General features: G+C 45.4%; 1 protein-coding gene across 4 annotated transcripts in view; it reads right to left on the reverse strand.

Moving 5' to 3' along the window:
• Positions 1-23925, reverse strand: part of cftr (CF transmembrane conductance regulator) — a 222753-nt gene that overhangs the window by 176086 nt on the left and 22742 nt on the right. For all 4 annotated transcript variants that reach the window (XM_072485246.1, XM_072485243.1, XM_072485244.1 and 1 more), the window contains exons 2-3: positions 15901-16011; positions 1468-1579 (exon numbers count right to left, since the gene is read on the reverse strand). In XM_072485246.1, the coding sequence (XP_072341347.1) occupies positions 1468-1579; positions 15901-16011 (223 nt within the window). The remainder of the gene's footprint in view (positions 1-1467; positions 1580-15900; positions 16012-23925) is intronic.

The following is a 23925-nucleotide window of genomic DNA, read 5'->3' on the forward strand; positions in this document are numbered from 1 at the left end:
TCTTCCTCCAGGATTTATAAAAAAATATAACGGTTATGGCCTTTTGAGGCAAGATTCCATTTTGGGATCTTCCTGTCTAGAACATAGAACATACAGTGCAGAAGGAGGCCATTCAGCCCATCGAGTCTGCACCGACACAATTAGGCCCTCACTTCCACCCTATCCCCGTAACCCAATAACTCCTCCTATCCTTTTTGGTCACTAAGGACAATTTAGCATGGCCAATCCACCTAACCTGCACATCTTTGGACTGTGGGAGGAAACCGGAGCACCCGGAGGAAACCCACGCAGACACGGGGAGAACGTGCAGACACCGCACAGCCAGTGACCCAGTCGGGAATCGAACCTGGGACCCTGGCGCTGTAAAGCCACAGTGCTATCCACTTCTGCTACCGTGCTGCCTCAATGTCTAGATATGACAGCAACTTGGATCGTAACACTTTAAACATATATAGAAAGCTACAAACACTTGGCGAATCAAAGCAGCCACTGGAAGAAATCAACTACCCTCCCTACTGCTGAACACATGTTCAGCTATGCAAAGTTAACTGAGGGAAACAGCTCAAGTGTTGAAACTCCAAAATGACAACGCTGGAGTGCATTCACTGATGCACGCTTATTGATGTCATGATCCGCCTGTTCTGCTTACTTCCAAAAGGGATTCACAGCGCTTGTGCTAACACCCCCATCAAAAGACGTCAAGTGTTATTCATCCCATATGCATGGACATAATTCTGAAGCACTTTAGTGAACCTTTAGCACCTAATAAATGGGAGCTACCAAGCTCAATTCTCACCCCCTTTGTCTGACATGCATCAGTCTTAAAAAGAGAAATAGCATAAACTAACCATTATTCCTGTTAAGCACACAGCTGATTCTACAATGTTTATTTTATTAAATCCGGTTCTCTTAGTTCTTAGGTAGAATATTACCACAAGAAGAAATTCTAGCCACTATGTTGGTTTATGTGACAAACATCTTAAAGTATAACGGGGGAAAAACGGTTACCAAACTTGAACATTATGTTCTACATTGGTATGCTGCTCTTTTTAATGGCATAGGCACCCAGTTTGTACCCTGGACTTCATGGTAAATTGTAAAAGAGATACACAATGGTATATGGAAGTGAGAAGGGTAACTAAAGAGAAAAAAGAAAATAAAAGTTAAAAATAAAGTATTGGAAACACACAGCTGGTCTGTCAAAATCAAAAAAGAGAAATCACCCATTAGCAGCTCAGTTGTATAAGAAGGAGGATTCCACACAAATCTATTGTTATAGATTTTGGGTGTTGCCTGACTTGCTGTGTACTACTGGAATCATCCATTCGTATCCGGTGGCAACTTAGAATTATTTTCACACGTGTAAAATCAATTCTAATCATAAATTAGTTTTGCCGCAATTCACGCCAATTTGACAGGTAATTTATAGTTTGATTAGTTAGCATCTGTTATTGAACAAAATCTCACCACAAAATAAAGCAGAATTCCATAAAACAAAAATCTCCAGAAAAAACATCGGCGAAGTGCATTGACAAGTTTGGGATTTTTCTTTGAAGTTGCTAACTCTTTATCCCATTCTCTGCAAATAAATGAAAACAAGTCGATTAATTCAGATGTACAAGTCTTTTGGGGAGCAATGGGGATGTGTGAAATATTTTATTCTGCACAAGCATAGCCAAGGAGATTTGGCAAAGGGAACTAATTAGATAGCTAAAACAAATCAGGAGGAGGCTTTGAAGACCTAACCTTAGTAAACATCATAATTGAATGAAAGTTCAAATTCCAATTGGGCCACATTTTTGGCAGATTAAAAACACCCAACCATATATCACACCGTAGTGGTTTAATTATTTAAAAGGTCATGTTCAATGCTTATTTTGAATGTTACTGCGGGTCTGAAACCCAATGGCACAAATTACAAGCAAATAAAAGCATTTGGAATTTTTCCAGTCTCTTGGAAGGAGAAATTAGAGCAAATTAGTTCCAAACAGCTTAGACTGCTTGGAAATGGTACACTTACTCACTGCAGGAACGTTGGCCTCACTAAAGGACAGACCCTTCTCTTTAATATCACTATTTAATATCAAGAGAATTGATTGAGCATTATATGTTCTTGTCAAAGGTCATGGAGGTCGACAGCACAGAAAAGGCGTTTGGCCCCATGTGGCTGCGCCGGTCAAAATCAACCTTCTAAGATTTCAATTCCTATTTTCCAGCACTTGGCCCATAGCCTGGCATGCTTTGGCATCGCAAGTGGACATCTAAATACTGTTATGAGGATCTCTGCCTCTACCACCCTTTCAGGCAGCGAGTTCCAGACTCCCACCCCCCTCCTGGTGAAAATGGATTTCCGCACATCCCCTCCACGCCTCCTGCCCATTAACTTAAATCTATGCCCCCTGGTCATTGATCCCTCCACCAAGCATAAAAGGTTCTTCCTGTCTACTTTCGCTATGCCCCTCATAATTTTCTACATCTCAATCATGTCCCGCCTCGGTCTCCTCTGCTCCAAGGAAAACAACCCCAGTCTATCCAATCTCTCTTCATAACTAAAACTCTCCAGCCCAGGTAACATCCTGGCAAACCTTCTCTGCACCTTTTCCAGCGCTATCACATCCCTCCTATAATGTGGATTCCAGAACTGCCCACAATACTCCAGCTGTGGCCTAACCAATGTTTTATGCAGTTCCATCATAATCTCCCTGCTCTTAAACTCTATGCCTCGGCTAATAAGTAAAGTATACCATGTGCCTTCTTAACCACTGTATTAACCTGCACTGTTACCTTGCACTGTTACGTTGCACTGTTACATGCACACCAAGGGTCCCAGGGTCCTGCCATTTATCATGTATTCCCTTGCCTTGTTTGTCCTGCCCTAGTGCATCACCTCACACTTATATTTCATTTGCCTCTGACCAACCCGTCTATATCCTCCTGTAACTGAAGGCCATCCTCCTCACTATTTACCATCCCACCAATTTTTGTATCATCTGTGAACTTATTGATCAACCCTCCTACATTCATGTGTAAATCATTTATATAAACCACAAACAGCCAGGATCCCAACACTGATCCCTGCGGGACCCCACTGGACCCAGGCTTCCAGTCAGATAAACAGCCCCTCTCTATCGCCCTCTGCTGCCTGCCACTCAGCCAATTCTGGATCCAATTGCCAAATTTCCTTGGATCCCATAGGCTCTTACCTTCACTATTAGCCTCCCATGTGGAACCTTGTCAAAAGCCTTGCTGAAGTCAAAGTAGACTACATCAAATGCATTGTCCTCATCTACACACCTGGTCAGCTCTTCGAAAAATTCAATCAAGTTGGTCAGACATGACCTCCTTTTAACAAAACCATGCTGACTGTTCTTGATTAATCCCTGCCTCTCCAAATGTAGATGAATTCTGTCCATCACAATTCTTTCCAATAGTTTCCCCACCACTGAGGTTAGACTGGCCTGCAGTTTCCTGGTTTATCCCTTCCTCCCTTCCTGAATAATGACACCACATTGGCTATCTTCCAATCCTCAGGCACCTCTCCTGTGGCCAGAGAGTAATTGAAAATTATTGCCAGCGCCCCTGCTATTTCCTCCCTTGTCTCACTCAACAGCCAGGGATACAGTTCACCTGGCCTGGAGATTTGTCTATTTTTAAGCCTGCCATACCATTCAGAACCTCCTCTCTTTCTGTCTATGTTACTTATATCACTGTCCTTGTCCCTGATGTCTAGATCCACTAATCTCTCTCACTAGTGAACACAAATACAAAATATTCATTCAGACCCCTACCTATGTCCTCCAGCTCCACACACAAATTACCACTCTGACCCTTAATAAGCACTACTATTTTCCTAGTTCTCCTTTTACCCTTAGTGTATTTGTAAAACAACTTAGAATTTTCCTTTATTTTTCCTGCTAGTATCCCTTCATGTCCCCTTTTTGCTCTCACCTAATTTGCTTTTTAATTTCCCACATGCACATTCTATATGTCTCTCAGGCCACTGCTGTTTTGAGCCCTCAATATCTGTCATAAGCCTCCCTTTTTCTCCTGATCCAATGCTGTACATCCCTCGATACCCAGGGTTCACTGGATTTGTTGGTCCCAGTCTTTTTCTTGCTTGGCCCTGCCCTTTCCCTATTTCCTTCTTGAATGCATCCCACTGTTCTGTCACAGATTTATCTAAAAGTGTCTGCTCCCAGTCACTTCTGGCCAAAGTTATGATCACTGTCTGCAAAATGTTCCCCCAAAGATACTTCAAGCCCTTGCCCGACTTTGTTACCTAAAATTAAGTCCAGGACCACCAATATCAACGACCTTGGATGATTGAAACTAGCCACGTATCAATAAAAAAAAGTGCTTCATAAGATTAATTTGCTGCATGTTGACGGGTAACAATTTTGTTGTAAAACAATGGAAACATCCTTGCAAGAAACAGTCTCCCCACTTGAACAGTCATTCCTATTAAACAAATGCTATGGAATCTGGCAAGTCGTTGATTTCCATCAAAGGAATTGTGAGTATTCCTGTCAACAGAGAGGCATGTTTAATAAAATTTAAATTTAATAGTGGCATGGAAAGATTTAAACAGGAATGAATTACAATCACAACAACAAATAACGTTTCACTAAGGGGAAAGTAAGGTTATTAGAGCAAGATGTGGGGCCCAGTCTGCCTGAGTCACTTTAGCTTATTGTCTCAATGATTTACCAACCTTGCTATTTCCAATAAATTCAGTAGGCTTGTTGGGTCACCTGATAACCATGAAACACTTTGATACCTCCCCTAGCTTTGATTTGACACGCTTTGTATTCAATTCCCCTTTCCCCTAGCAACGCACCCATTAGCTTTCGTGTCTCCATGTCTAAATAATGCTGTTCCCTGCTTTCCATTGCTGTGCAACGTGAAGTTCATCTCAATTCTTCATTGTCGTTTAATGGTTATTTCAGTACAAGATCTTGAACAAAAACTGATAAATGTTGTTTGTGCCATGCTTAGAATTCAACATAAATGATTTCAAACGCAAATACACACAAAAATATGTAAATTGCATCTGAGTAATTGTTATTTCCTAGCATGTGTTGTATAACGTGGGTGAGACGTACACAAAGGTCGGTGGATCTTATTTAGATTCCAGTGCTATTAACTAACAAATCACGTAACCTCTGCCAGCACGATATCACAGAAATAAAATCTGCTAAGCATTCTCTTAATATTCTCCATTTTACTTTCCCAGTTATCAAAGCAATTATTTTAAGAATTAATTTGAGTATATTTCTTATTGCAAACGGACCTCAACGAAAATGATTGAAGGCTATGTGATAAATTGTTCAACACGTATGAAAGAAATAGAAGAGGCTGAAATATTCTTTGAATTTTAAGTAGTCTTAATTGACAGGCACTATTCCAGTTATGTTGACTTATTTGCAAAGAATCTGTTCTCAAAGTTCTCAAAATGTCCTCAGCTGCCAATTCCCGCAAACTGAACCTTTATTCGTCAATCAACATTAGTAATTCTTTGTAATAAAAAGAATTTGCTGTGAAGTCTCTTTTCAATATTTATATAATTAAATGCTCAGTGATGTTGATTCATTTGCCTCCGTACAATTTACAACAAAACTTCATTAAAGGCAACCAGTGAAACCATTCATTGAGACAAACTGAAAAGGAAAGTTTGTCTTACTACCCCATGCTATTCACTATTTGAATTATTATGCACCTTGACCATGGATTAATCAATTGGCAAAGTCCAAAAATGCATCTTTTAGCAACTAAGAAAAAAATAGTCAAGCAATCCAAAAATTTCACAATGCAATCTTTTATTCTGAGCTTCTATTTGTACATAGAATCTCTACAGTGCAGAAGGAGGCCATTTGGCCCATCGAGTCTGCACCAACCCTCTGACAGTGCATCCTACCTAGGTTCACTCTCTTTTAAAATTAAATTTAGAATACCCAATTCTTTTTTTTTTCAATTAAAGGGCAATTTAGCATGGCCAATTCACCTACCCTACACATCCTTTTGGGTTGTGGGGGTGAGACCCACACAGACACGGGGAGAATGTGCAAACTCCACAAGGACAGTGACCCGGGGCCGGGATTGGACCCGGGTCCTCGGCACCATGAGGCAGCAGTGCTAACCTTCGCGCCACCGTACTGCCCTAGCTCCACTCTCTGCCCTGTCCCCGTAACCCCACCTAACCTGCACATCTTTGAACACTAAGAGACAATTTATCATAGCCAATCCATCTAACCTGCACATCTTTGGACTGTGGGAGGAAACCACAGCACCCGGAGGAAACCCACGCAGACAATGAGAATCTGCAAACTTCACACAAGACAGTCGCCCAAGGCCGGAATTCAATCTCGGCCCTTGGCGCTGTGAGGCAGTACGTAAGCCACCGTGCCTCCCTCTCTAAAGGTAATTGCCCTGGAATAGAAAGTAGCAAATCTAATAATGATACTCAGGTGGAAAGAAGGAGTTACAAAGTTTGCAAAAATAAATGCAGGGGAACTAAAAAAAAAGATGGTTATAATAGGTGAGATTTTAACTCATTCAAAACTCAGCCATTGCAGAGTTACAATTGGGCCGTATAAGTCAGCAAGTAGTCACTGCTTTCAGAAGGGCAAGAAGAGGCTCAAATCTGCATGAAAACAGACTTCAAAGAAATATCTATTACGTTTCAAAATAATTGCAACACAGCTTTATGCTAGAAGGTGGCAATGTGAAAGTAATGTTATGCCACCCAATATTACATGCCAGTCAATCAACTGAACACAACCCTTTCTGCCAAAGCAAACTGCAGTAATTAAAAATCTCCACTTGGGGGCATAGCAGTGCTGTTACAGGCTAATTATGGCAATCTTAACTAAAGGCCAGTAAATTGAAAGCAAGTACCTAACTCGCCGACCCATAGCAGGAAAAGTAAGTCCAGATGAGAAAAGACAGGGAATGAATGGGGCATGAACATGGAATGCAAAGGACACAATATTATCTGAAGTTGTCAAAGCAGAATGAACATAGAATAGTGGAAATGGAGAGCCCTGAGCAGCTTTTCAACAGCTGTCACTCACTCGCTCACTTAGGACCTGATAATGCCCTTTCCTCACTATTGGTGAGATTTTCAACAGCTTCTCCCACTATGGAAAGACTTTCAGTATCTGGAAGTCTCTCCTGCATAATGAACGATTGATTCCTGAATTCCACACTCATTCCTCCTCTCCCTCTTTCCACTCCCTCTCTCTCCCTCTCTCTCCTCATAACCATCTTCAAAGTAATACCAGTGGGCAAAGCGCAAAATATGATTCAATTTCTATTGAAGGCAACAATCTAGGATGCAGAAAACTGGTTGCATCCTCACATTTCACTGAGCAAATTAATTTGCTGTTTAAACAGGCTTGCTTCTTCACTTCAATTTCGCGCTGAGCCCCATTGTTAGAGCAGCAAATAGCAAAGTGCTAGGACTGACACTTGCTTGGGTCTTAAACACTGAGTTGGTAAGGCATCAGTGATACAGCAAGGTGGTCTGAAATTTAATTTTGTCTCCTTGGGCGCTAAGCGGGCTTTTTCATTCCAAAGCTAATTTTCCTGCTCATAGTGATGTGTTTTCCCCCCTGAAGTGTCCAATCTGAATGAGTAAAATAATACTTAGCTTTAATCTCAGGTAAATATTATATGTGACTGCAAAAAAAAAAACCTCAATGGACCTTGCCGATCAAGTATGCCGTATTTGCAGATACATTCAAACTACTTGTAGGAAAATGGTTTTTTTCATATATGTCTGTCAACTAGTTTTAAGTAAAGCACTTTGGGAGCTCCTAAGGTCATGGTGCAATATGAATGTAAGTCTTTTTTTATTACTGCTTCTTAAAACATACCGCTTTGACCTAAAGTACCAGTCACTTGACCTAATGTACCATTATGTGGCTCAGGGTCATATTTTGTTTACTAATGCTCCTGTGAAGCACCTTGGGAGGCATTATTCCGTTAAATAAATACAAGTCATTGTTGCTATTCACTGACGTTATTCCAGGGAGAGAAGCTAAAATGAAGCAAGTTTCATCGAGAAGTCAATGCATTGTTCCAACCACATTGCTCTCAATCAACACTTGCTTTTAATATACTCAAGAGTATCTTTTCTCTCTTCCGATCTACAGAGCATGTAACCTTAGTTGACTCATAAAACAACAACTGAATTCTCATCAGCCAAAACGAAAGTGATTGTGTGTTTACCCTTCCAAACTGCAGCTTTGGTAATGCTTATCAAGAATCAATTCAGTTTTATCAATTCAAGTTGAAACATTTACTCTATCCAGGGAAGTTGCCAATCCAATCCTTCATTGTTAGTCTCAAGACAATTCCTTATAAACAACTCCCTGTGTCTGACTTCCATAAATCAGTCACCAGGAGTTATTCTCTGATTATAATGACACATACATTGTAATAAATTATATACTAAATTATGACGTTACAATTTCTCACCAACTTTACTTTTCCCTATCTGTCTGAACAAAATGATAAGGTTTTTGTTATCTGGGAAGAGGTAATCAAACCTATAAAGACACATGAGTAGTAAGTACAATAATAAAGCAATGTCTTTTTTATTTAAAAAAAAATGACCAAGAATTTTCCATGTTATTTGTAATAATGCTTAAAAACAAGAATCTGTGAAAGTGGGACTGATGAGCATAGAGGGATGTCTAAAACCCTTCACTGCAGGGGCCTAAGTTTGCACCTGACTGTTGTGTTGGGTGCTCTGGTGCACAGATGAGCCAACACAGTTGTATGTGGTACAACTCTATTTTATTATAACTCTTATAATACAGTTCGTTCTGGATACTCTGCACGTGCTGTCTCCCTGAGTGTGTTTGGTAACAGATGTGTCCTGGTTCTCCTCTTCAGCTAATACTGACCACCGGGGGTCGTGTCTGTGCTTTTATATCTTTCTGTCATTGGTTGTGGTGTTGTGTGTTCTGATTTGTCTGTTGGTGTGTCTATCATGATGTGTGTGTTTGAATATCATGACATCCCCCTTTTTACAAAGATATGTGCCTACGTGGTTATAAATATAATTGTGTCGTGAGTGCATCGAAGAGTGTGTGTGTGTGTTATGTACAGCGTGTGTATATGACGTAACTATTTACATGGGGCGATGTCGGGTGCGTCACACTAACAAGGTTGTACCATAACAAAACTTGGATGCGAGAGAAAAAAAAAAACTTGAACATTGGTCTGGTCAGACGATATCTGGAACAATAAACAACAACAGGTTATAATACAGAAGTGTTTGACTTTTTGAACGTATGAACAGCGTTATAAGTCCAGTCTAATGGGTGACCGCCTCAAGAATGGGCTGGTCCTCAAGCCGGTTCAGCTGTGGAGATTTGGGGTCACACTGGTTCACCTTGGACTGTTGGAGGTGATGCTGTTGCCGAAGTCTCTACTTTACCATTTGTTGTACTTCGTGCAGTGCTTGGTTTTTTTCATTCGTGCAAATATAACATTCAACATCTTTGTTAGTGGTGCCTTGGCTGTGGTTTGGTTCTGGTGGCGATGGAAGGGGCATGATCCGTGGCATCTCCACGAAGTCATCCTTGGGAACCAGTGGAGGATCCGGCGTGTGCGTACGGTTCAGTTGCGAGCGTGGAAGGCGGTGCAAAGCTCGCTGATTGCGCCTACGCACCAATCCATCCGCCCTGCATGCCAGGAACAAGGTGGAGTCTTTTTCTTTTTATGTTTGTGGTGGACGGCATCTTGTAGCCGATGGGTCGTTGCCATCGAAGTAGCACCATCACTAATATCATGCAAGGCGATGACTGTGCCAGATGTGGAAGTTGGCCGAGACCGTGTACGCTGGTTCCGGCCACCTGCTGTGCCGGAAGGGCGACTCCGCAGAGAAACGTCGAAGCATGTCGCCTTGGAGAGAGAATTGTTGCTCGCATCAACGTCTGGCGATGGCGCGAATTGGTGTGTCCATCTTGGACCGCCGGTGCTGGTTGCCACTGCCGACCCAGTGGGACTGCCACGCGATCCATTCCCTGTCGCCGTGGCATCCGCCGTCACCCTGAGCGTGCCATCACCGAGGCCGCGACACCGCCCGTCCGGAGCAAGGTCTGGCGTGCGCGAATCAGAGTCGGCGCTTGGCTGCTCCCCATCTGGAGTCCGGTCTGCCTTCCGTCGATGCCCCCCGTCCGGAGTCCCAACAGGTTCACTGGAGGCAGCCGAGATTCCCTGAAGCTGCACTTCTGGAGTCGGAACATGCAGGAATGCACCAACCAGTGGAGAGGGTCGAGCCATCGAGGGTGGAAGCGGTGCGCTGCCACCGCAGTCGTCAGTGGTCCCACCGTGATCGTCGAGTGCCTCGGTACGCACTAGGCGAGGTCTGTCACCTTGCACCTTTTGCATGGGAAGTGGGATGCTGTCGTCACTCGTCTCACATCCCGTGGATAGATCCTCATTAGCAGCTTGCTGTTCACTAGGGTTGGGTAAATTGTCAGAGTTTTCATCTGGTGGTGCACACCATGTCGGTGGACTGTCATTGTCTTGCCGTTGTCCTTCATTTGGGCTTTTCTTCTTTGGAATTTTAAATCTTCCCCCAGACATTGCAGAACCTTGTTTATTACCCCCAAATTCTCCCATAGGTATGGTCTCGAATATAGGATCCAATGTTTCTATCGACATTGTACTATTTTCCAAAGAACATTCCGTTTCACTTTTCTTCTCAGGTGCCTCATATGTATCTTTGTCTAATGTACATGCCTTCATGGTCTCTGGGTCTGATTTTGCTGGGACTGGCATGGTCACAGTCTCTCTTTTACTGTTCTCAATTGCCCACATTATACTCCCCATACATAACTGCTTAATCACTGGGGTTAGTGTGGTACAATGGATAATCGGGTCGACCTTATCTGCATCTTCACCATTAGTGGAAAGCACACTTGGTTCACTTGAAACTGCTGTGGGTTTTAAATTCGTTATCTGGCTACTCGATGTCGGTGTCCTCAGGATTCTTGCTCCAATGTTCTGCTCAATAATCAGTGGAGCGTGTATAGGTTCAATGCAATTAATGTTCCCCATAAGGTTTGAAGAGTCATTACTGACTAACTGCTGGTCTCCGAAGTTGGGATTTTGTGGTGTTGTGTTGAAGGGAGACATTTGTCCCTGCTGTAGATATGATTCAGGTTGTGTTATTTCCATTACCTGAGGATCAATGTCTTGTCCATTTTTTCGATCCGTACTAAAACACTGGCAATTCTCAGTCTGCTCCTTGCAAGTTAAACATTCAATTAATTTCGTTAGCAAATCCTCAGCATCCTTCTGTGGCCGTGCAGCATTATTAATCTCTGTTCGGCTATAATGATCCTGAAGGTCAGCGCATAAACCTTTTTTCTTCGGGCTTGGACGAGGCAATTCCTTTGGCTTGTCTTCAGTTGGGCTTGAACAGTCTTCAGCGCTGTGCCCTTCATTGTAGCATGAGAGACCGTCATGTTCATGCTGCTGTGTAGTGGAGCATGGTAGGCTGTTATAGCCTTCTTGCTGTTCACGTGAGCATGGCAGACTTGCATCGTCTGCCGCTGGTTGGTCAGGAGAGGTTGCTAGACCCTCATGGTCTTGTTCCTGCAAGGACTGCGCTCTGGAGTCTTGCGTTCCTTCCATCGTGGAGTCCGTCCACGAGCTCTCTGTGGAGGCTTGTGACACTGGAGTCACTTCTTGTTCGTGCAAGGACTGCGCTCTGGAGTCTTGCGTTGCTTCTATCGTGGAGGCTGTCCACGAGCTCTCTGTGGAGGCTTGTGACACTGGAGTCACTTCTTGTTCGTGCAAGGACTGCGCTCTGGAGTCTTGCGTTGCTTCTATCGTGGAGGCTGTCCACGAGCTCTCTGTGGAGGCTTGTGACACTGGAGTCACTTCTTGTTCGTGCAAGGACTGCGCTCTGGAGTCTTGCGTTGCCTCTATCGTGGAGGCTGTCCACGAGCTCTCTGTGGAGGCTTGTGACACTGGAGTCACTTCTTGTCCGTGCAAGGACTGCGCTCTGGAGTCTTGCATTTCTGCAATTGTGGAGTCTGTCCACGAGCTTGCTGTGGAAGCTTGTGACACTGGAGTCACTTCTGGTTCATGCGAGGACTGCACTCTGGAGTCTTGCATGTCTTCTTTCATAGAGTCGGGAACGTTGAGCGGGACGTGGACCACGCTCTGTGTGGCAGCAGGGCACTCTCCGTGTGCTTGCACCGCTCCCTGTCTGTTAATGTCAGGCTGCAGCATCATCCGGTACTGATAAGTTGGAACGTCATATCTGCTGGATTGAAGATCCTCAAATCCGAAAAATGAATCCGCATCTGCGTCGGATTCAATGTGGGGGCCGCCAATGTGCAACACGAAAGGTTCGTCCGAGTCATAGTCATATAGGACCACGGAGCTATCATTGGGCTCGCGAGGTCCGGAAACACTGTAAAGATCGTCATCGAAGTATTCAAGGTCGGAATCATCGGCTTGTGCGTAGGTAACTGCTTGTCGGAGGGTTCTTCGGAGGTCAAATTCATCTCCTGGGTCAATTTGCGGCACTGTGCTGTCATTCCAGGTGAGGGAAGGTTGTTTTACAGCTTTAACAGATTTTTGTTTTTTTGATTTGGGACGTTTCCCTTTTAAATTGGATTTGGGACATTTCCCTTTTAAATTGGTGCAGTCTGGGGCCTCTGACATCCTGACGCTCGGTATGTAGCACGTAGGAAGCGACTGCGCATGCTCAGATCGCTGTTCCTTTACCGATGGCCGTTTTCTTGACTGCGCATGCGCAGCATCTCGCGCATGCGCAAACGAAACTTCCGGTTCTGCGCACTGCTCGCGCAACTGTGCTAGCGTTATACCTTTAGCAAGATGGCCACCGACCTCGACCCAGCCTTCTCTCAGGCCCGGGATTTTGGCTTCTGGGAATTCGGGCTCCGGGATCCCAGCCACGAGGTGAGTACTGCAGCTTTTCTTACCTTTATTTGCCGATTGGATTGCGTTTTCTTCACAGTACTTGGAGAATTTGTCCAGGACTGCCTGGTAATCGTACCTTTGCTGCCTCCTGAAGAACCTGAACCTTGTGAATATTTCTCTTGCCCTTGCACCGGCGATGGTGAGGAGAAATTCAATTTTTTCGCTATCATCCAGGTCTTGGAGTTCAGCTGCCACCAGGAACAATTCGAACATTTGCCGGAATCGCCGCCAGTTTTCGCGGAGATCGCCGTAGCACTGGAGCGGCTGCGGAACCGGGAGCTCTATCATTTTGCCTGGGCACTGCTGGTTGTCTGTGTACACTGAGGTATGCCGGCAGGTATCGATCCACTCCTGTACCATGTGGTGTTGGGTGCTCTGGTGCACAGATGAGCCAACACAGTTGTATGTGGTACAACTCTATTTTATTATAACTCTTATAATACAGTTCGTTCTGGATACTCTGCACGTGCTGTCTCCCTGAGTGTGTTTGGTAACAGATGTGTCCTGGTTCTCCTCTTCAGCTAATACTGACCACCGGGGGTCGTGTCTGTGCTTTTATATCTTTCTGTCATTGGTTGTGGTGTTGTGTGTTCTGATTTGTCTGTTGGTGTGTCTATCATGATGTGTGTGTTTGAATATCATGACACTGACCCTGGATGGATGGGGGGTAAACTTGTTGTGGCTGCCACTGAAAGAGTTGTAATTAAGCACCTTTGGACATCATGCTAAGTTGGCGGTCTGTATAAATGTTATACAGACCGTTATTGGGTGTTGTTCTAATAGTCCAAAGTGAAATGAGTTGGATTGTCACAACTTAGCGACCTGTGGCCAGGAATTTACAGTGCAAACTATCCTTCAACGACACAGGATCGCCAAAGAGAAATGGTCAAGTTAGCTGATGAAAGAAACAAAACACTTCACACTGGCACAGAAATCCATATTCCCTCTGATAACACCGTCCAGGTGCATCGCTGAACTGCAGCAGTGGGAGCTATCTAACTTGAATGTGATACTGCTCCGTGACACTGCGAGAGTGCAAAGGGGTCCACTCCCCGGCACTGACAACCACATCGTAACAAGCAAGGAAATCGAGATAAAAAGCAGCACATGGGCTATCAAAATGCAGAAGAATTTTAAAAGGTCACTGCAAGGTGTTGGCAGGATCTATTAAACACCAAGTAAACAAACACTAAAAACTTTACACACAATTCACGTTACACTCCCAGTAGGGAGCGCAGATAAGGAATTTGGATGTTCGCTCGGTTTGATTCTGTAACTATTGAAATTAAAAGTGAAAACATTGCATACAGCACATGTATTATTGTCAGACATATGTTCCTGGCAGGAGAGGCCCCCAGGTTGGTGTACAAAATTAATATTATATTCCACTTGTTCCCATCATATATTAATTTGGATCATTGATAAGCCAATATTCATGCAGTTTTCCCTGATGATTTATGTGGGTCTTGTGTACGATCTCAAATCTCCTTCAAATTGCCTCAGAAAGTATTTATCAATTTCATTCAATGTTTTACGCATTTGCAATGCTTTATACAATGGAGGCAGTGGCGTAGTGGCATGGTCACTAGACTAGTAATCCAGAAACTCAGGGCAATGCTCTGGGACCCGGGTTCAAATCCCATCAGGGCAGATGGTAAAATCTGGAATTAAAAGTTTAATGAAACCATTGCTGATTGTCATAAAACCCCCCATCTAACACCCTTCAGGGAAGGAAATCTGCTGTCCTTACCTGGTCTGACCTACATGTGACTCCAGACCTACAACAATGTGGTTGACTCTTAATTGGCCTACCAAGCCACTTAGTTGAAGGACAATTAGGGACACCCACAAACAAATAAAAAATACATTTGGCTTATCCCTAACTGGAAAATACTAGAACACAAGAAATAGTTACCCAGGAAAGAGTAGTTTGTCCTTGTTTTGCGTTTATATTTGCTTTTATCTTTAGTCTAGAGTGATACCAACATTATTTATTTTAGTAATATTAATTCAATATTTCGGTCTCCATGATTGTATGGAGATTTGATTGTTAACCCTTTCACCACCATTACCTGGATGCTTATCTTTATGGAAAATGATGTGAAGGTTCTTCGAGTAGAGGCTAGTTTCATGACAATTCCCCTGTCGGATTTAGTGCCAGAGGAGAGCCGAGCAAGACTTCCACTTGTCGCGTGGCCTTGTCATGATCCAAGCCTAATTTTCTGGATCAAAACTGCAGTACAGGCTCCCCGTTAAATCACCGCCATCAATAGAGAGCCCTCCAGTGCCAGCGAAGGAGGTGCAATACGTCTCCCGGAAGAGGAACATCATCGTTTAGAAGTGAGTGATGTTCCCTGATGTTGTGAAAAGGAAGACGAGTCTAGGTCTGAGACAGAGCAGAGGCCTACATTAGGTAGGTTTGAGGCATGAGGAGAGGGGGAAATGTTCACTAATGGACCCTTGAGGGCCAGAAAACATTCCACTGGCCACTTCTGCTACCCCAAGGTCTAGTGTTTCCCTCTTCTAGTGGTCCCTGGTATCGTTGGTAGTAGCAGAGCAAGGAAATGGAAAGGAGTTACATTTCTGGGCCACCCCCCCTGCTGATTATTACACAAGGTGGCCAATGGGTGGTTGGGCTCTCTTACTGCTGAAGCTCAAGGAGATACATTTGTGATGACAGGAGCCTCTCCAGTTGATTTCCCTCCACGTTTTTGATTTTGTGCTGGTGTAGCAGAGGAAAGTCCAACCTATTCTCCTCGTACATCTTGGGAGGGCCTTATCCGAATGGTAACGTCACTGATACATTTTACGAATACAAAACTTTTACACTTTTAGAGTCAAGTGATCATCACTACGATTTCTTATTTAACATAAATTATTGAGCACCATGTTGAAAAAAAACGTTATTGGCACAATTCTATGACGTACCTTTCTAACATCTCAGAAAGCTCGTCTGCAGAGTCGGATGAAGGGATCTGATAGATGTCTGACAGTTCCAGCTTCTGTCTGTAGCCTTTTTTCAAAATGGGTCTTGGCCATCTAAGGAATGCAACATTAACAGAAGTTTATTTGAATATAAAACCATGGCCATTGCCATGGCGCACTGGCACACAATATCAAATTCTTCCAATTTACATAGAGTTAAAGTTCTGTTTATATGCTCTTGGTGCCTAAATTCTCACAAACGGGAGTGTCTGGATCCCTGGAATGCCAGGAACACACAAGTGGAATTTATACTCCGCAGCTGTCTATGGGTTTCCCAGGCTGAGGCCAACTAACTCTACTTGGACAAGGGTCATCACAAAGCAGGTCATCCCCAGGGCATTTTTATATGTCTGCTAAACTACTGAGCAGCATCTGTCGAGAGCTAGTTACTAATTTGTTTGCGCTCAAAGGAACTGCGAGAGACTGCTGACCAAGAACTCATAATCTTGATAAATGTTAGCATGTTGTGAAGTTAGGAGGAGATCCTCCAGACTCCACAGAACTGCCCACACCTGCATCGTCTCCCCATCTCGACTGGTGTGTCGAGTAACCAATCTGCTGACTTGCTCTCCGTTTCATAGCCAAGTCCCATTTCTTCCCAATATTTGCAAAAATAAGATGATGCCACAGTCTCTTATTGGTAAATAACATCACAAGAAATAAGATAATTAACAATTTTCATTTATATATTGCCTTGCATGCCCTCAGCACATCCCAAAGTTCTTCATGGCCAACTTTTGAAATGCAGTCACTGTTATGGCATAGGGAAATGTGGCAAAGAAATTGCAACAGCAAGATGGCAGAAATTGAAAATAAAATGATTGACCTAAAAAAAAGGTTTCCAGTGATGTTGATTGAATTTTGGTCAGGAAACTAGGAGAACCATTTACCCTCCTTCAAACAGTGCGATAGGACATTTGAGATTAATTTCAGTTTGCAGATTAGGCTTCAGTTTAATGCCTTATAATAAATGAGCACTCCCCCAGTACAGCGCTAGAGTATTAGTGCAGGTTATGTGTTCATACCCAGGAGGGAAACTGGAAGCTATCACTTCATGTTTGAGCATTACCAAATGAATCAAACTGACACAGGAATAGAGACATAACATTGGCCAAAGTCTCCGTTTCTGCAATTGGTGATCAGGCACAAATTGCATTCGTTTTTCAATGTGATTCCTTTCACTCGCATTTTGACTCAATCGTATTTACAGATCTTTTTCAATAATGATACATTTAACACTGCAATGAAGACACTGTGAAAATCCCCTAGTCGCCACATTCCGGCACCTGTTCAGGTACACAGAGGGAGAATTCAGGATGTCCAATCCATCTAACAAGCACGCCTTTCGGGACTTGTGGGAGGAAACCGGAGCACCCGGAGGAAACCCACGCAGCCACCTGTAAATGTCCTGGTTTTGAATGACAGTACAAAACTTCAAAAGTTATACACAACCATTTTCTGGGCCCTGCTGTGGTAGTTATATTCTTTGGAAATTAAAGAAGCATTAAAAAGATGCATGTGAGTGCCCTTGCATCTAAATAAATCGCTTTAATTTTTAGAACTCATCGAAGGCTTGCAAAAGGGCGATTCACAGAACCTCACCATGGTGACTAATTCTATCTGGAGGGGTGACCAATGTTGTCACAATACTGGATTCCAGTGCACATTTTAAAAATGAGTGCAGGAGCGTCCTGGAGACACAATTTGCGCTGGACATAATTTCAGTTTGAAATTCTCCCATCATTTGGGCAGGTTTAGCAGACATTGGGTGGTTTGGAAATAATAATAATAACCTTTCTTATTGTCACAAGTAGGCTTACATTAACACTGCAATGAAGTTACTGTGAAAACCCCCTGGTTGCCACAATTTAGCATAGCTGAACCACCTAACCCGCAAATCTTTGGTCTGGCTGCAGCTGGGGATTGGGAAACAGAGTTAACATTTCGAGCCCAACCTGACTCTTCTTCGGCACTACTTTCAGATAAGTAACGTAACATCTAATCCATCAGCATATTACAAATCTTGCAACTGCATCATTTCCCTGTTTACTCCACTGTAAAAACTTCGGTCCAAACCTATAATAGAGATGGCCTGCTTGAAACTTGAGAAGACTGGGACTGGAAAGGGTGCCACAGCGCCACCCATGGCAGGAAGATGTAATCACGGTGTGGCAAATTTGCATTAGAAATGTGGGCACATATAAGGGCAGAGATATGGCTTCAAAATGAGGGCTGAATGATGATCTGCATTTTCTCATTCAACCCATGCCCTGATTCATCTTCAGCTGATGACTGCATCGGAACTTAATTCCCTGTGTACAACAAGTATGCATTATGTTCACCAAATATTCTTTCTGCCTGTGTAAATAGTACTTCGCCATATCTTCCTTTATCTCTGCTGTACATTTACAGTTTGCCATTTAAGATGCCTGACCGCAGTTTAGTAAAAATATTTTAAATGAAGGGTTACACTTTAAGTGTGAATTTGTCTGCTCTCTTTACAAATGCTGACTGATCAGTTACAATGGTTTGATAGTTCTCACGTGTATTCTATCGCTAATGTGCAATGATCTTTTCATGCATATTGACCTGTTCCAATCTGGACCCACAATTTCCAAGAACTGAATTCATATAGATTACTCATGAATTAAAGATAAAAGCAGAGACAAACTCTCAGAAGCGTTAGTTTTATCCATATGTCTAAAGTACTATACATTAAGATAGGGTAGGAACCGTGCAATGTGAAGTTTTTAGATTCATGAGCGTAAAATAATTACATTTGTATTAATTGCAGAGATCTTGAAGATCCATGGTAATTTCAAATGTATATCACCTTAAAGCAGTTCCTAATGCGCAATAGTACGAGTATAACTTGGGAGGTTATTTGATGGTTTGGTACTTCCAGCTGAATGCTCTTAAACATTAAAAATGAACCCGTCCATTCTCCTAACCTGAATGTGAAGCAGGCGAACAGCAGTGTAATTTCTTGCTGCTGCGTTTGCTAGTACGAAGTTCAAATAACTTAGTCTGACAGCTGCACAGCACACTTTAAAGACCAAAATCTCTATTATCATGGTATCCTTAAACGTAGGAGACAATTTTATCATTCACTTGTGTGTGTTTTAAAATCCACTGTACTGGCACAGAAACATAAATTGACACCAGTTATGAGATGAAAACCATGGGCGGGATTCTCCGAGCCCCGCGCCGGGCTGGAGAATCGTCGCAGCCGCGCCACGCCCCCCTGACGCCGGCGCGCGATTCTCCGAGGAGTGGAGAATAGGCGCCATTTGCGCTGGCGCATTTGGCACACCACCGGTCGCGGGCCTCTGTCCGCGACCGGGCCGCCGATTCTCCAGCCTTGATGGGCCGAGCGGCCACGCGTAAACGGCAGAGTCCCGCCGGCGTCGTCCACATCTGCTCGCAGCCGGGGGGGGGGGGCGGGTGCTCCTTCACCGGGGGGGCCTCCGGGGGGGCCTCCGGTGGAGTCTGGCCCGCGATCGGGGCCCACCGATCAGCGGGCCTGCCACTCCAGCCCCAGACCTCTTTTGTTACGCGGTCGGCCCCTGAACCCCCTGCGCCATGTTGCGTCGGGGCCGGCGCGTTGCGGCAGTCCCCTGCGCATGCGCGGGTTGGCACGGCGCCACTGCGCATGCGTGGGTTGGCACCGGGAAGGGAGGCTGGAGCGGTGTGAACCGCTCCAGTGCTGTGCTGGCCCCCTGCGGGGCCCAGAATCGGTTTTGCGCCATCGTCAAGCGCGACGGCGCTCACGACGGCACGGACACTCTGCCTCCATTTCGGAGAATCCCGCAACATTTATCCTTCTGGAGGGTGAGACTTCCTCTTTTAAAATTTGTTCTTTTGTCGTCACTGAAAGTCTTGAAAAAATCCTTTCCTATACATATAGGGAAGGTTTGTCTGTGCTTACACTGAATGTCTACTGTGAGGGGAAAGATATGTAAAATATTGCTGTCCACGGTTATGCTTGGTCAGTTGCTGTAGTGGTTTGCCATTGATTTCTGCATTGTGGCTGATCAGGAAACTTTCCCGTTCCACCAGCAATTAGGTGTACAAAAGGATTAACAAGATGGTAATCAACCTGTTTGAACACGTTACGAATGCATCTTTCAGAACCATCAAGCCCTTTGGCAAGACTTGAACCCAGAGCTTCAGGCCCGGGGGTAGAGATGCTACACAGCAGCACAAGGCGTCCTCTCCAAATTCACACATTTCCTCAAAGAAAACCCAGCGGTGTCTAATTTTTGTCAGGAATATTTTGAATACTTTTCCACAGTTCACACCGGTGTACCAGCAGATATAGTATTTTATTGACATTCACTTCTGGGTTCTATACAATCATCTCTTGGCACACTATTCCTAAATTATGATTGGGCAACAATTACATTGCTTATTTCAGACCAAATACTACTTTCTACAATTAACTATAGCGCACAGAATTCAATTTTTTTTGTGTTTTACTGTGCGATCAGCCGTCTATTAACTTCAGTTCGTCTGCTATTGATACAGTTAGTACAGTGCGTGACAGACTACTGGTTAATCAGAACGTAGTTGGACATGATTCAGCGATTACATTACACCAGGCACAGATCCAGGCGCGACGGGTGAATCCCGGGGGAACCCCAAATCGGGCCCCGCGCCAGGCAGATCGCGAGTCACTCGACCCAAGATGCCATTTAATACTGGTCTTCACAAACGTGGACCAGGCGTAATGGCACCTCAGGGTGGTCGGGGAAAGAGCATGGTGGTACCCTGGCACTCCTCTGACACCTGAGCGCTGTTGCACTGCCAACCTGGCACCCTGGCAATGCCACCCTGGCACTTTTGTGGTGTCCAAGTGGCACTGCCATGGTGCCAGGGGCACTACCAGGGTGCCGGGCTGGCAGTGCCAACATGCCCAGGTTCCAGGTTGGCACTGCCAGGAGTCAGGCACAGGATGGGCCTTGCCAATTGGAGGGGAGTTGTGCGGGAAGTTCCAGGGACCTGGCGAATGTTGGAGGGTGAAGGGAGGGTTAATAAAGAGGGGCAAGGCCTGATAATCGTGTGTGGGTGCGGGGGCAGCGGGGGGTGGGGGGATCGGATCTGCCATTCAAAATGACACCACGATCAGTAAACAGCCATTCCTGCTGCCAGGGAGAAACTCCCCAAGGCCAAGAAAAGCCGGCAAAGTGGCGTTGAATAGCGGGGTGAATCACGGCACTGCTGCCACCAGGGAATACCCCACTAAACCCACCCAAAAGAGGGCTTAAACTGTTGTCCACTGAATCGCACCCACAATTTCTGCAACCTATTTCATTACATACTTTAGACTGTGCTTTCGCTACATGACCGATTATTTTAATCAATCATATTGTAACCCTGTGGTAAGAGTGCTGCTTTGAAGCTAATCCAATGTTACTTATATTTTAGTGAGGAATGGGTCCTTCAATAAATACTGGTCACTAAACCATGAAATCACAGGACACGTTCACAATGCATTTGTCAACTGAAGATTTGTCAACATACCTAACATCCGTACTCTTAATTCAAGCTGACATTCATTTTGTAAATCACAAAATACTGCACCATATTTGAAATCAAGACGAAAAATTAGTGTTTTGCTCCACTCATTGAAAAACCCAGCACAATTACCGTATAAAAGACACACAGGCTCATAGTTATGAGTATGATTATTGCCAGATTAAATATTCCTTATACGAACACACCAGAATTAGTTCTGGGAGCGTTTAAACACACCTTCTTTTGTTGATAGTTTCAGTTTCTTGCTAACTTTGAACAATGCAAGGTGCGGTTAATATTTAAAGCAACGTTGTCCCTTTTGAATTGTACCTTTATTTTTAAGCAAAGTACGTCTGTACAGTCAGAAACAGGGGAATGTATAATAGGGGGCAAAGAAATGGCTGAGCAACTGAGGTACCCTCAATAATGATGCTTAGAGATTAAACTGTAAAGAAGGCTTTATTAGGCTAATAACTATGCTACAGATTTGGAAGAGAGCTGACTGCTATACAGACCATGAGGCAGGCCTTTATGTATGGCTCCCAGATGGGCGGAGCCAGAGGCGGAGTCCCCAGGGTTCCAAGCCTGGTCTTAAAGGGGACATCACCTTACATGATGATAAGGCAGTAACCATTCATCACATTCACCCCCTGTTTAAAAAGGAGTCCGGCGGGGGTGAAGTGCCATCATAGGTCCATCCGTCTCGGCAGCCGGATCGTCCTCCTCGATCTCCTCAGTTCGGGCGGTGGTGCGGCGGGCACGGATGTCCCAGTTGAGGGCACATCCGGGAGCACAGCGGTCGGAGCTTCGGTCCGGGTCGGGGCAGAGGAACTAGGCAGGGCCGGGGGTAGTGGAGCCGGCGCCGGCGGGGTGTGTAAAGGGGGGGGCGCAAGGGGGGGGCGCAAGGGGGGGGCGCACGGTAGGAGCTCACCAACGGGTGGTAGGGCCGGAAGGGCGTGTGTTGTAGGGGGCGACGGGCCCTGCAGGGGAGCGGCGCGGGAAGGGGCGTCTGTGGTGGAGGATCCAGCGGGCGCCAGATCCCGGAGGGAAACCGTATCTTGCCTGCCGTCGGAGTACTCCACGTAGGCGTAACTGGGGTTGACGTGGAGCAGTCGAACCTTTTCAACTAGGGGGTCCGTTTTATGGCTCCTCGCGTGCCTCCGGAGAAGAACAGGTCCCAGAGCCGTCAGCCAAGGTGGAAGCGAGACCCCGGAGGTAGACTTCCTGGGGAAGAGAAACAATCGCTCATGAGGGGTCTCATTTGTGGCCGTGCAGAGGAGTGACCTAATGGAGTGTAGGGCATCGGGTAGGACCTCCTGCCAGCGGGTGGTTGGGAGATTTCTCGACCGCAGGGCCAGAAGGACAGCCTTCCACACGGTCGCGTTCTCCCTCTCCACCTGCCTGTTTCCCCGTGGGTTATAGCTGGTCGCTCTGCTCGAGGCGATGCCTTTGCTGAGCAGATACTGACGCAGTTCATCGCTCATGAACGATGTACCCCGGTCGCTGTGGATATAAGCAGGGAAACCGAACAGGGTGAAGATGCTGTGCAGTGCCTTAATCACCGTGGCTGAGGTCATGTCGGTGCAGGGAATGGCGAATGGGAAACGGGAGAACTCATCGATCACGGTGAGGAAATAGGCATAACGGTTGGTGGACGGGAGGGGCCCCTTGAAGTCCACGCTCAGTCGTTCAAAGGGGCCCGAGGCCTTCACGAGCCGAACCTTGTCTGGCCGATAGAAGTGCGGTTTGCACTCCGCACAGACCTGGCAGGCCCTGACCATGGCCTTGACCTCCTTGGTTGAGTAAGGTAGATTGCGGGACTTGATGAAATGGACGAGCCGGGTAACCCCCGGGTGGCAGAGGTCATTGTGGATGGCTTGCAGGCGGTCCTCCTGCGCGTTGGCGCATGTGCCACGGGACAAGGCATCTGGGGGCTCGTTGAGCTCCCCTGGACGATACTTGATATCGTACGAGTAGGTGGAGAGTTCGATCCTCCACCTCAAAATTTTATTGTTTTTTATTTTGCCCCGTTGCGTGTTATCGAACATATAGGTGACCGACCGTTGGTCGGTGACGAGGGTAAACCTCCTACCGGCGAGGTAGTGTCTCCAGCACCGCACAGCCTCCACAATGGCTTGTGCCTCCTTTTCGACTGCAGAGTGTCGAATCTCGGAGGCGGTGAGGGTTCGGGAGAAGAACGCTACTGGTCTGCCTCCTTGATTGAGGGTAGCAGCCAGGGTGATGTCTGATGCATCGCTCTCTACCTGGAAAGGGATGGTTTCGTCCACCGCGTGCATGGCGGCCTTGATGATGTCGGCCTTGATGCGGTTGAAGGCCAATTGGGCCTCAGCCGAGAGGGGAAAAGTGGTGGTCTTTAGGAGTGGGCGGGCTTTGCCCGCATACTTGGGGACCCACTGGGCGTAATAGGAGAAAAGCCCCAAGCACCGTTTG

The sequence above is a fragment of the Scyliorhinus torazame genome, chromosome 19, assembly GCF_047496885.1.
Source record: "Scyliorhinus torazame isolate Kashiwa2021f chromosome 19, sScyTor2.1, whole genome shotgun sequence".
In the NCBI taxonomy this organism is placed as follows: domain Eukaryota; kingdom Metazoa; phylum Chordata; class Chondrichthyes; order Carcharhiniformes; family Scyliorhinidae; genus Scyliorhinus; species Scyliorhinus torazame.